The sequence below is a fragment of the Diplotaxodon limnothrissa genome, linkage group LG10, assembly GCF_057381915.1.
Source record: "Diplotaxodon limnothrissa isolate DT_005_m linkage group LG10, D_limnothrissa_male_GT1.1, whole genome shotgun sequence".
Lineage (NCBI taxonomy): Eukaryota > Metazoa > Chordata > Actinopteri > Cichliformes > Cichlidae > Diplotaxodon > Diplotaxodon limnothrissa.
In genome coordinates this window covers 26,988,172-27,001,950 of record NC_140605.1, presented here as the reverse complement: position 1 = coordinate 27,001,950, position 13,779 = coordinate 26,988,172, and the positions used below count along the sequence as shown (strand labels likewise).

Here is a 13,779-nt window from a genome sequence, read left to right as displayed (position 1 = left end):
GGATCAAAACACAAAACTGAACTTATTTCTTGAAGCCATTAAGTTAAAACTAAAAGAAAGAGACTCAACATTGCCAGGACTAAGACTTGCAATGTGTGGATAACAAAGAAATCAAAACAGGACTCTGAACCTCGAAATTGAATATATCAACTTAGATTTCATTTTTTTTTTTTTTTTTTTTTTTTTTTTTTTAAATGACATCAGAAACAGCAGTATGCGACATTACGTGATGGCAGAGCTTCAGTTCATCCTTTGTCATTTTTTTTTTTTTTTTTTTTTAAATAAATAGGACAGGGGGAATGAATGAGAGAGAGAGGGGGAGAGAAAGAAAGAAAACCAAAGGGGAGAAGAGACGGTGAGAAGGGGGGGGAAGAGAGACAAAAAAAAAAAAAACTCCTGGGTCACCTGTATGGAGAAAAAACAAACAAACAAACAAACAAACAAACAGCGGAGACAGCAAACAACAAAGAGCAACATAATAATAGAGAAAACAAAGCACCATCACAATAAACTAGCTAGTCATAGATATCAGTATTTACTAAGTAATAAACAATATTGTGCAGCACGCAAGATAGACAGCGCACAGTGTGCTTTGAGGCAGCAGCCAAGAAAGCTTTAGTCCGCGTCTGTGAATACCCATGTGTGCATACCTGTGTGGATCAGCATGCTTGCATTCCAAAGGTTTCTCCATGTAATGATCTGCTAGGGAGTGTGGGGGGGCCTCAGCCCCGTCCTCCAGGGTGTGAAGCGGGTATGGAGGAGATCAAAACTCCAGACATCCAGAGGCCCCCAGAACACAAAGGACCATGGAAGACCAACAGAGGGGCAGCCGCGCCACTGTTCCAGTAAGAGCTGAGGAGAGTCCCAGATGAGGGCTCACTCAGCAGCCGCGGAGCAGAAGCCAGGGGGGGTTGCAGTGACGCGCCCGTGAGCTCCGCCGGCCCCCAGCTGCGCCTGAGTGACCGAGCCCTAGGCCGAGAGGCCGGGGGCACCCCACCTCCAAAGGGGGCCCGAGCGAGCCCCAGGCCCCAGGCCCCGACAAGCGGCCGCCAAGGAGTGAGCCGGTGTGTACCCGGACGCCCACCCCCAGACACAAAGAACCACCAACACACCGACACCTGAGGGAGTCCGCCACCGGCAGGGGAAGTGGTGGTGGGTGGAGATAGGCCTCCAAACCTTGGAGGGCCTGAGGTGTCCCCAGAGAGGTGGCGTCTGATACCCAACCTGACATATAGACACAGACATACAGGCACACACAGACACAAACATCCATTCCCACCCTCATGCTCTCATATGCACTCACTCCACACTCAACCAACGTGGAGACAGACATAAAGAGACGCTGTACACACAATCACACTCCCCAAGCGTACTCTACAATCCGGGTCTAGGTACCCTTGCCCCTGGAGGGGGGAATTGCACCCAGACCCAGGTGGTGTTACCCTTTTCCCTGCGGTGGGGAGAGGCAGACCACCCCGACTCCGCAGCAGCAGGGAGGCCCCACACCCCAGACCGCAGTCGGACGGCCAACTCCTCCTACTAGCCCTCCCGCTCCAGCAGGCCGCAGAGAATGGGGGTGGGAGAAGACTCCAAACCTCCCTCCACCCGCTCATTGTAGTGTTGATGCATATGTGTTCTAAGGTGCAATTAAAACCCAGGAGGGCATGGAGCTACCTGCCAAGGAGCAGCAGGTAAGCGCATAGTCCCTCCTGCTAACCCTCAATGACTAAGTGTATTTAAAATTGAGAGGTGGGCAACGACGTCAGGGGTGAGGTATACACCCTGATGGTGATTTGGACTCCGTGATTGTGCCCACCCCCAAGATCCTATATGTATGTGTAATGAGAGTGTGAATAATGTGAATGTCTAAGATGTGGGATAAAATTGAGGCAGAGGCAGCCAGAAGGGGACGGGGGGGGGGGTAGCCTCCTCTGCACCCTGGTGACATACCCCCACTCCAAGGCCCTGCATGTGTGGGTGGTTGTGGAGGAGCGGGAAGAGGGAGGCAGCTGGAGATGGGGAGGGAAGGAAGGGAGGGGCAGGTAACCCCTCCCTGGGGCCAGCTCCCCCGCTGACCCCAGTAGGCACTCCCACCCTCCGCGACCCGCCAGGGAAGGGGGGCCCAGGCCCATCAGACCGGGGCCCAGTGCAGTAGCGCCCCCCGGCTCCACAGAGCCCTGGACAGTCCACCCAACCCCACCACAGAGAAAACTGCACCCACCCCACCAACCACACATCTTCCAGACTACATAAGACGGTAAACGCCCAGGCTGAGATCTTCCTCCACCTCTCCTGTATCTCCCCCTCCTGCAGAGAGTTCCTGAGAGAAGAAAGCTCCTGCCAGATGTGACCATCCCCCCCACCAGTTGAAGAGCCCCCCAGGCGGCTCGATGCACCGGCGGCACCCTGCTCCAGGGCCGGGCCCCCATGCACCCACCCGCCCACAACCCCGGCAACACACCAACCAGGACCCGAGCCCCCGAGGCCCGGCCCGGGCCCCCGCCCAGAGACGGAGCACCCCCAGAACCTCACGCCCATCCCGGACCCACCCAGGGGCAGCCAGGTTGCCAGGTCAGTAACCCACGTCCGTCAGCACAGACCCTCCCCTAGCCCCGCTGCACGCAGCCGCGAGGAAACAGTCACCTGAGAGCCAACAGAGCCCTCAACCGGACGTGACCGCTACCCCGGGTTGAGCCCCCCAAGGAAGATGCCTCCGGGGAACCCCCCGACGCCCTAAGCCTGTCCCTACCCCCTCACCAATCACAACAGTGAAGGCGGGACCAAACTATGACCCCCCACCCCCACTAGGTGATGGAGCTGATAAAAGGGGCCCAGAGCAATTGATCTGATGTGGTGGCAGAGGCTGTGTCAAGACTAATGTAATCTAATAGATAATTTCTATATTGGTTAGAATTAAGATTATTTTTATTTTTCCAGTTCATGAGGACTGTTTTCTTGGCTATGCATAGGGCAGTGAAGATCATATGGGCTATATTCTTTTCTGAAGTGACATTATCTAAGCTGCCCAACAAACACACTAAGGGGGAGGTTGGAATGTTACATTTCAGACATTTTGATAAGTCTTCACATATCTCGCGCCAAAACTTTTGCACTGGTGGACAGAACCAAAGAGCGTGGATGTAATTGTCTGGTGTATTGCCTTGACAGTGTGAGCAGTTGTTGGAAGATGTAAAGCCCATCTTGAACATCCGATGACCTGTATAGTGCACTCTATGAAGTATTTTGTATTGTATTAATTGCAGACTGGGATTTTTAATTAATTTAAAAGTTTTTAAGCAAATCTGAGACCAGAAGTTTTGGTCTAGGTTGACTGATAAATCTGCTTCCCACTTTGCAGTAGGAAGGGATATTGATTCATCTAATTTAGAAAGTGTTCTATATATTTTAGATAATAATTTGGGGGATTTAAGAGTAAGAAAATGTGCCGCACTTAGTGGTGTTTGTAATTCAACTTGACTGAGGTTAAATTTCTTTTTTACTATGGATTTAATTTGTTGATATTCTAAAAACCTTGTCTTGTTGATCCCATATTGTTCAACTAGTCTGTCAAATGGAATAAATTCTGTTCCCTCTAATATATGTTCTAAGTATTTAATTCCTTTACAACTCCATTCTGGGAAATTAATCATATTATTGTTTTGTAATATGTCAGGGTTATTCCAGATAGGTGTACGTTTGCATGGGATTAATGAAGACTCCGTTATTTTTAGAAACTCCCACCATGCTGTTAGAGAAAAGCTGATGTTGATACTTTTAAAGCATTCATGTCTTTTGATGTTTGAGCTAATAAATGGTAGGTCTGAGATCTCTAGATCCTTGCATAGTGCCTGTTCAACATCTAGCCAGGGCTCAACTAAGAAGGTATGTTTTAACCATTCTGAGATGAACTGAAGCCTATTGGCTAAGAAGTATTGGTGAAAATTAGGCAGATCTAATCCTCCTCTATCCTTGGTTCTTTGTAGCGTTTTTAAGCTAATACGCGGGGGTTTATCTTTCCAAAGGAATTTGGAAATATATGAATCCAGAGATCTGAACCAATCTTGTGATGGTTTGTTAGGGATCATCAAAAATAAGTAATTTATTTTTGGCAAGATCATCATTTTTATAGTGGCGACCCTTCCCATGAGTGATATGGGTAAAGATTTCCATCTAGTCAGATCGCCTTCTACTTTCTTTAGAAGTGGGATGTGGTTTAGTTTAGTTAAGTCTGAAAGCTTAGGAGAGATATTAATACCTAAATATTTAATGTTTCCGGATTGCAGTGGGGCAGAGGAAGAATTATGGAAGGAGCAGTTAATGGGGAGAACTGTAGATTTTGGCCAGTTAATTGAATAATCTGAAACTCTTGAAAACCAGTTTATTAAAGTAATTACCTCAGAGAGGTTGGTTTGTGTGTTTTGCAGAAAAAGCAACACATCATCCGCATAGAGACTGATTTTATGTTCTATGTTCTTACATTTTATGCCCTTAATTGTTGTAGCCTGTCTAAATGCTGCTGCTAGAGGTTCGATAAAAATTGCAAAAAGTGAGGGGGAGAGTGGGCATCCCTGTCTGGTGCCCCTCAGGAGACAGAAGCTGGAGGATGTCTGGTCATTTGTTCTGATACGAGCCGTTGGGGAATTGTATAATATTCTTATCCAATTTCAAAAAAGAAATTAGGGACAAATAACGGGGACAACTGAAGATCAGTTTTCCATAAATTTTGCCATAACGTGGAGTCAGTCTGCGATAGGCTGAAGTTGGCAATTATATACTCAGTGTTGGATGTTTTTTTCTTTTGAGCCAATTTATTGGCTAACATTATCTCAGAATGGTGATGCAGGAGATTCCCAGAGTAATTTCATAAATGTATTTATTTTCATTTATTTATTAAAATATCAGTATTTAGTGTCCCTTGTATCGATACAAAATATTGCGATACAGTGCTCTATCAGTTTTTCCACCACCAAGTCTTTCCATTCATCGTTGTTATGAGATTACTGGCTATTAGTTTGCCGAGAGAAACAACAGGTGGTGCAAAGTTTGCAGTCAGGTGCCGCTTAAATCCCAGCAAAAGAAAAAAATGAGTCACACCTCCACAGATTTCTCATTTGTTCATGCAGCCTGCTTTCTTAATCATAAGATTTTTGCTTATCAACTCAACATGTTTTCTGCATTGTTATCCTTTATCCTTGAGTAGCTTTGCATGAGTCAGTTTAGAATAATCCTTTTTTTAATCTTATACTTCTTGGTGCAAACCCTTAGTTCATCTTCTATCTGAAAAACCCCCAGTTTAAACTCCTTCCCCTTTAAGCCACTTTCCTTTGCTTGGCTGCTCCTCACAAACAAAGGATTTGAGCGGCAGGTGGGTGGGGCTTCTGCACCCACAACCACAACTGTGAGCCATAGATTACCATATGGCAATATTCACATTCATTAACATCTTGTAGACCACCATAACCTCCTGAGACCCTGCATACTTATATGGAGACATTGGTTATTGCCTTATTGTAGCCTACACTTCATTCTGCTCAGCACAGACTTGTGGAATCACACACATCGTATATTTATAGTCATAAGACACAGCTGCAGTCAACTGGTATAAATATTGAGGTTGAATTCTTTCAACCTGTTTCTTTCTTCTGTCTTTTTTTACCTGCAGAGATCATTCAAGAGGACCGTCAAATATACAATCCACCAACGTTGTAAGTAATATCTTACATGATGATAAACTTTTCAGTCTATAGACAGCTGTAAAAATGTCTGATAAAAACAAATAAATATATATAGATATATATTTTTTGTGACATGTGTCAGATGAGCAAAGTGACTGCAAGAAAGAAAATTACAGAACGTGTCCATCGCTTTCCTGCAAGTTTAGTTTCATTCACTTATTGAAAGTCTCATAAATCTGCAGATAAAGCCTTAAAATTACATCACTGAACATAGTTAAGCATCTCTAAAGGCCTTAAGCAGTAAACAGTAGTAATAGTAGTAAACTGTGTGGCTACCATAAATATTTAATACCAGCATATTTTAATCACTTCATAAAAGTCCTGACATTAAAACTCTATCTCGACAGCCAACGTGGGGGGAGTCAGTTTGCAGTGATGCGATCAAAAACAGGTAGGCTAAAGTAAACCAATCAAATCTGTACCTCAGATACCGCCTCTGTGAAACGAGCTTTAATGCTTTGTTTAAAATCCTCGTTTTATTTTTCAGTAACCAAAACCAACCAGATATCATCATCATTTGAAGCAGCAGCAGCGTACGTACAGTGTGAGATACTGTCACTTGCAAGACTCTGCACGATATTTAACCGCACTTGGTTATGTGTTTCATGCAGTGCTTATGCATATCTGCGCACACGAGACGCTTTTTATCAGGGCACATAACACAGAAGCCAGATCAGTTAAAGGTCAAGTACAAAGACTCAGCTTTAATGGTGTTACTGCTGAAAAGCACTTCAATCTGCAAACAGTTCCCCCCTGATTCCAGCTTGAGTTTATAAGATGTATCCTCCATCAGCTATTGCTGATTTGAGAATTGATACGAGTGAATTCTATTTGCTAAATATGCCCACGTCCAGCAGCTCCCAAATATTTTATTTCTTATTAATCAATGCCGTAGGTGATTCTTTATTCTCCGGTTTGAAGTCTATACACTGCATGTTAATATGTGCTTTAATACCTCAACTGGTTCTGTGTCCTCTTAGTTTTGCTGAACCTAAATAGCAATGGCAAACATGGATGGACATGCTTAACTTACTTAACTTAACTATTGATTTTCAAATGCAAAGTTAGAAGAAAATTAAATATGTAACACTTTAGCCAATATTCAAATTAACTGCCTAATTTTTTAACTTTACTGCTACTATGTTTGAAAGCTATAAAACTACTATATGTTTTTGGCAGGTTTTTTTTAAAGTAGGCTGTTTATATTTAAATTATTTTACACAAACAAAAGCAGGTGATACGTAAAAAAGTTTTAAACTACAATAAACTGCATTTTTTTAAGCTATTATGTTTTTTATATGTTTTTTGGCTCCACACAATTTGCAAATTCCTCAAAAATGTTTGTTTTGTTTGGGGTTTTTTTTTAGATTAAAGAGTGCCCACCCCTCAGTAAAATGTATTAAACTGCACACTGAACACACAACTCAACCTGACTGTAAGCTAGGGCTGTCACTATATGATTTTCACTGCATGCTGGGCCATAAAAGAGTAAACTTTCTCTCAAAAAGACAATGATCAGCACAAATACAGGCCATTTACCATTTACCACAGTCTGACCAACCTGTGTACTGCCTGGATTGACTACAAGAAACGCTACGACTCAATGCCTCACACATGGATCCTGAAATGCCTAGAACTTGTGCCTAGAAGTTCAACAGGACCTTTAGACCCTCATCAGGAATTTGACAGAGATGGAGAAGTTCAAGCCAATAGCACAAGTCTCCATCAAGTGTGGGATTTACCAAGTAGATGCTCTGTCCCCACTGACAGGCCTGAACCTCCTCTACCAGATGATTGACAAGACTGGCTGCCAATACCGACTAAAGAATGGTGCAATCGTCAGCCACCTCTTCTAAGTGCAGGACATCAAGCTGCATACCAGGAGTGAACAAGACATCAACTCACTGATCCACACCACTAGAATCTACAGAAATGACAATGGAATGTCATCCGGACTGGAGAAGTGTATCCAGGTAGTCACAAAGAGAGGGATGGTAGTTGGAACTCAGGGGACTGCATTACCAGAAAGCAACATTGCAGACATTGAGGATAGCTACAAGTAGACAGGAATCCCACTGGTAAATGGAAACTATGAAGAGGCCCCTAGGAAAGCTGCAGTCAATATCTATGTCATGCCGGTCATCAGATACTATGCTGGGATAATCAGCTGACAAAAAAAAAAAAAGAGACAGAAGCCATTGACATCAAGATAAGGAAGCTCCTTACCATGCATGGAGTGTCAAATCTAGCACCCTGTATGATAGAACCACTATCCACGATAAAACAACAAAGATCCGTGTGTACATCAGGAAGATGGGCTTAGTGAATACCTCAGGCAGCAGAAAACTGAGAAAGAAGATGAGCAAGAAGGGGAACCATTATACAAGGACAGGCCTCTGCATGAAAGACAGCACAGAGGCACTAATCATGGCAGCACAGGAACAAGCTCAGAGAACAAGATCCACAGAGGATGGGGCCTATCACGCCAGTCAAGACCGCAGGTGCAAGGTGTGCAAAGATGCCACTTAGAGAGTCAAACAGGGTGCAAGATGCTAGTAGAGAAGGTGCACATGCAATGCCATATCCAAGTGGTTGTCATAATATACAGGAACATTTGTGCCAATTATTTCCAGGAAGTCCAGAGGTCAAAGTGGGATATGCCCCCTAGGGTGGTTGAGAATGACCAAGCTAAGAGCCTGTTGGACTTCCAGATACAGACAGATAAACTGGTGATGGTTAACCAACTGGAGATAGTAGTGGTGAACAAGCAGAGGAGGGCTATAGTGATAGATGGTCAGTGGTCAATGGTAACTTTATTGTTCCCAATGTGAAATTGATTTGCAGTATATCTACTCATTAAACAACAGATACATTGTATTAAAAAAACAAAGAAATAAAAAAAATTAAAAAAAACCCATCCCGTTCTATCAAAAGCTTATGGTTTAGTGTTATTAAGCATAACAATAGCAGTAGGTATAAAAGAGACTCTGTCTCTTGGTCTTCACTGCAGGCACTATATGAATCAGCTCAAAATTTCTAAAGAGAGGATGGTCTGAACATAACATGGCAGAGGTTGGACCTGGACCTGAGTCCCCCCTGAAATCTTACCAGCCACTTTAACCAGGTTACCAAGTCTGGTCTTATTTATCAAGGACAAATGACCTGTACCAGGCAATGATACAAAACATTATAGCTATACCAAGTGACAGCAAAATCAGAAAGAAGGAACACAAGAAGCTTGAGAACCTTGGAGCTTGAGAAGATGTGTGTGTGTGTGTGTGTGTGTATCTATCTATCTATCTATCTATCTATCTATCTATATATATATATATATATATATATATATATGTGTGTGTGTGTGTGTGTGTGTGTGTGTGTGTGTGTGCAGCTCAGCTAAACAGAAACAAATAAACTCATGATGGAATCAAGGGGAAACTCTTAGAATAAAAAAAAATGCACCTAACAGCCGCTCAAAGACATTCTAACTTAAACATTAGAATTATTGTTTATTTCTTTATATGCTCACAAACAGAAATGAAAAAAAAAACTACTGTGCGATGTTCTTTCTTTACATCTTTCACAACCACCTGCAGACTTATTATAATTCCAGTCTATGTTCACCTGAGGGTGAACTACCAAATAAGAGAACATAATCAGGCTTTCTTTTCTTTTTTTGCATTTGCTGGCTCAACAAACCATAAAACCGGACTCAGAGATAACACAATGATGGTTATCAGTTTCTCTGTTCTGCTTGCTGCTTCACACTCTGCGCTCTCTTAAAAACACGTATTTAATGCATCATTTTCTTCTGCACAAAATGGATCAACTAAGCAGAGCCTATTTCAGACAGAAATTATCAGAGAAACAGGTAATTTTCTAGAAGTCAAGAAGTTAGCTACTGTCAACAGTTCCATGTGGATGCTTGTTTCCACCACTGAAAAACAAACAAACAAACAAACATAGTTTGTTTGTTTGTTTGTTTGTTTGTTTGTTTTTGGGGGGGGGGGGGGGGGGTTGCCAGGTAGAGCGAAGTCAAAATATTGATTTATCATCTCAAAATTTCAACTTAGCAGTTTTTTTGGTGTAACAATCCAAATTTTTAACTTATTGTTAACAAAAAGAAAATGTTCTTTTTTTTTCAGAAGATGAGCAAATATTATCACCATAATATCAGCTTCCTATCTGCTTCTCTGTGGCATTTCATCCCAAATAAACTTCACAGTTCAAATGGGTTTTTTTGTTTTGTTTTTTTCAGTGAAACTCGAGAGCCATCTGAACCTCCAGAAGGTAAGCCCCCCGTGTTTTCTTATGCTTAAAGAGCACACGCTCTGCATAACTTGCCATGGTGTTTGCAGTGTTTAATCTGAGGTTTAATAACTGTGCTGTGTTACACCTGCAGAAGATGAACAGTCAGACTACATAAATATTGACGGTAATAAGTTAACACACACACACACACACACACATCTGGATGGCTTTTAAATTTAAATTCTTGGTGGTTTTTTTAAATTAAATTATTGTATTATTGTCTTATCTTTGATGTGGTTCTGCTGTTTAACCAGTCTGCGGAAGTGTGGAACGTGACTATGTGTAAGTATTCAAATTCTTTTTAACTGACCTTCTTTTTATGGACCTGCTTTATTAGATGTGTACTCACGAACAGCCAGAGCCAATCCAGACTCAGTGTTTTTGTTTTTTCATGTCTTGAACCTAGTTATTTGACATTTAAACTTATTTTCAAAAGATAAAATGTCTCTTTTTTGAGAAGGAAAGAGAGAGAATTACCTCCTGAATTTGAAAAAATAACGACTAAAAAAAAAAAGTTTACAAATATTTTTTAGTAGTTGGACTGGAACTCATTTAAATGATAAATGGCCTGTATTTGTATAGCGCTTTACTTAGTCCCTATGGACCCCAAAGCACTTTACACTACATTCAGTCATCCACCCATTCACACACTGGTGATGGCAAGCTACATTGTAGCCACAGCTGCCCTGGGGCGCACTGACAGAGGCGAGGCTGCCGGACACTGGCGCCACTGGGCCCTCTGACCACCACCAGTAGGGTGAAGTGTCTTGCCCAAGGACACAACAGCCAAGACTGTCGGAGCCGGGGCTCGAACCGGCAACCTTCTGATTACAAGACGAACACACACTTCGATCATCGCTCAGAGTTCAGGCTCTTATTCGAGGACACTTTGACATACGGATATTGAAAAGTAGTAAATGACCCACTCTATTACTTGAGACACAGCAGCCAAAAACTAATTAAAGACAATTGTTGTTGCTATATTGCAGTTATGATGCCGAAACTAAAATACTGATATTCCTACTCGTATACTGTGTTGTAAATAACTTATATAACTTAGTGTAATTGTTCTTTTTGCACATCTGCAATGGATCCAACATCTGCAACACGCAGAGTGGAATACATGGACACTTATGACCAGTTAATGTAAAAACCAGTTAATCTGGAACACTGGTTTCACATTTAACTGTGCCAGCGTCATCCTCACTGTGTTTTTATTTAAAACTGGGTGTTGCTTTGGCTTAATGTTGTCAACCTCTTTTTCACACGCTGCTCCTGAATAAGTTTGTATTGCAGGTCTGTTTTCAGTCGCAAATGTGGGTGAAACGCTCATTGCATAGTTTAGGACATCGGTATGGGACAGAGTCATGAATTAAACGAGGCATTGAAGCAAAGAATTTGTGTCGAGAATTTTTTATAATCGAATTACTTGATAAATCATTGGAGCCCTACTACACTCCAATTCTGGGAGTAATTCATCTGCAGAAAGGTGCAACAATCAAACATAAAGATGAGTTTTTATTCATATGGTAATGTAGAACTGTATAACATAGTTGTGAGAAAGCAATTAGAATGTGGACCACAATAGAGCATTTGTCCTGTTATGGTTTCACCATTGGTTATGTTGGCTTGTTTGCACTTCTCTTGTATAGTGAGTATTTAAAGGTGATTTACAGTTGTATAACTATTTATGTGAAAAAGGAGAGAGAAAATGGAAATAAAACCAAATACATAAAAGATGGTGCCGTCAACCACTGGTACATATTGAAATCTCAGTCTTACAGCTTTTTTTAGACCAAAAGGTTCAGGTGAACACCTATTTGCTAATTAAAGGATCTGTACCACACAGTAAGCCATATTACTTTTCAGACAACTGCATTAAAAATGCACCAAAACTCAACAACTGTTTAGTGACTTCTCCTGGCAGAGCTGACAGCTGTTCAGTGTTCTTAGCAGCTTCCCGTGTCATAACGCCTCTCAATCAAAGCTTTCACAACCTTTCACAGCCTCACCAGTTTCAAAATAGACGTACGATAAAGTAATTCACCCCATGTAGAGTTGTTTAACAGGCTGCAAACATGCAGTTTAATCCTGGAAATGCGGGCATTTTAACATCAGAGTCCATTGGTGTTGGCTTACTTTTGCAGCCCGCCTCAAGTGGCCATTTAAGGAACTGCAGTTTTTTTTGCATTTTGAGCTGGATTCATGGAGCTTTTGTCCCTCGGTTAACCAAGTCCTGTTATTATTTATGAAACTGTCAATATAAAACGTTTAAAGAGCATACACTTTAGTTTTTGTATATGTTTACACAAAGCGATAAAGTGATGAGTGTTTGGTTGTTTGTTTATTTTATAGCAATCCAATCAGTGAGTCGCTGTACGTAAATGAAAAAACCCTTAACAACGGACTGGGTGAGTGATTTTGCTTTAAAATAATCACAGATTTTTAAAAAGCTGACTGATTTTTGCTTAACACTTTTTACGTGGGTATTTTGTGTTTTTGCAGATGACATTCCAGGAGTGTATGGAAACGTTTTCCCATCGATAGAATTAACAAACGGTACGTCCAGCCTTATATTTTCTGACTCCATTCGAGATGTGAGAAGTCGATTGACGAATAAAGAGTTCAACTCATTCAAACTATTGTTTCACCAAACAGACGACGACGACTATGAAAATTCAGACTTCCTGAAAGATGCAGGTCAGTTTCATTTTTGTCAAGTTTGTGCTTTTGTTCTGTGTTTTTTTTGTAATCACTTAATCGAGAAATTGAAATCAAGAGTCCAAGTAGACGTGAAAACGAAGCATCTGATTGACAAATAACTTGTGGATTATACTGACTAAGAAAAAATAACAGAAAGCAGACCGGTGGTTGAGGACCATAGTATCCCAAAATGTGTGTATGCGTGAAGGAGTCTGGACGGGTACTGAGGAAGGATTTTAAGTGAGAAGAATCTTGTAAGTGATACATACTTACCTGTGAGCCAGTGGAGGTTTAAATTATTATGTAGCAACAAAAGAGGTAATACATACTTCCCCTGGGCAAGGTTATCCAATGGGCATTCTGGGCCCAGGAGTCCAAAGAAGCAAAAAACAAAACAGAAAAAACAAAAGACTCACTGAAATCAATAATAGATCTAAAACGAGGAAAAAATAGGTGAGGCAGGCTGAAGTGAGTAACGCTGATAATCTCTTTATCGTGGCAGCTGTTAGTGGGTGAGATCTATTAGGGAGCAAGTGAACATTTTGTCCTGAAAGCTGACGTGTCAGAAACAGCAAAAATGTGCAAGAGTAAAGATGTGAGTGAATCTGATGAGGTCCAAATTGTGATGGGGTTGAGTGTTCCCAGTCTGGAGTATCTATCAAACCTCAAGAGTTGTGCAAAGAAGGAACGATGGTGAGCCAGCAGCACGGTCATGTGCAGCCAGGGCTCACTGATGCATATGGGGAGCAAAAGCTGGCCTATTCGGTCCAAACCAACAGACGAGCAACGTAGCTCAAATTGCTGAAAAGGTTATGCTGGTTCTGATAGAAAGGTGTAAGAATACAGAGTGCATCACATCACTTGTGTCCTGCCATCATGTGGATGTTATTTTGACCCATAACACCTACCTAAGCTTGTTGCAAGCTGTGGTCACCCTTTCATGGAAACTGTATTCATATATGGCTGTTGCCTCTTTTAGCAGAATAATGCGCCCAGCCACAAACCAGAAATGGTTCAGGAATGATTTGAGGAG

At 41.9% G+C, this 13,779-nt stretch overlaps 1 protein-coding gene across 1 annotated transcript in view; it reads left to right on the top strand.

The window, feature by feature from the left end:
- LOC146624589 (uncharacterized) overlaps positions 1 to 13,779 on the top strand; it is a 26,086-nt gene extending 12,307 nt beyond the window's left edge. Inside the window, exons 6-15 of the mRNA XM_085363461.1 lie at positions 5,663 to 5,705; positions 6,083 to 6,126; positions 6,223 to 6,268; positions 9,991 to 10,022; positions 10,135 to 10,167; positions 10,298 to 10,325; positions 12,399 to 12,454; positions 12,549 to 12,602; positions 12,702 to 12,743; positions 13,726 to 13,779. Coding sequence (XP_085219587.1) covers positions 5,663 to 5,705; positions 6,083 to 6,126; positions 6,223 to 6,268; positions 9,991 to 10,022; positions 10,135 to 10,167; positions 10,298 to 10,325; positions 12,399 to 12,454; positions 12,549 to 12,602; positions 12,702 to 12,743; positions 13,726 to 13,733 — 386 coding nt within the window. The 3' untranslated portion in view covers positions 13,734 to 13,779. The remainder of the gene's footprint in view (positions 1 to 5,662; positions 5,706 to 6,082; positions 6,127 to 6,222; positions 6,269 to 9,990; positions 10,023 to 10,134; positions 10,168 to 10,297; positions 10,326 to 12,398; positions 12,455 to 12,548; positions 12,603 to 12,701; positions 12,744 to 13,725) is intronic.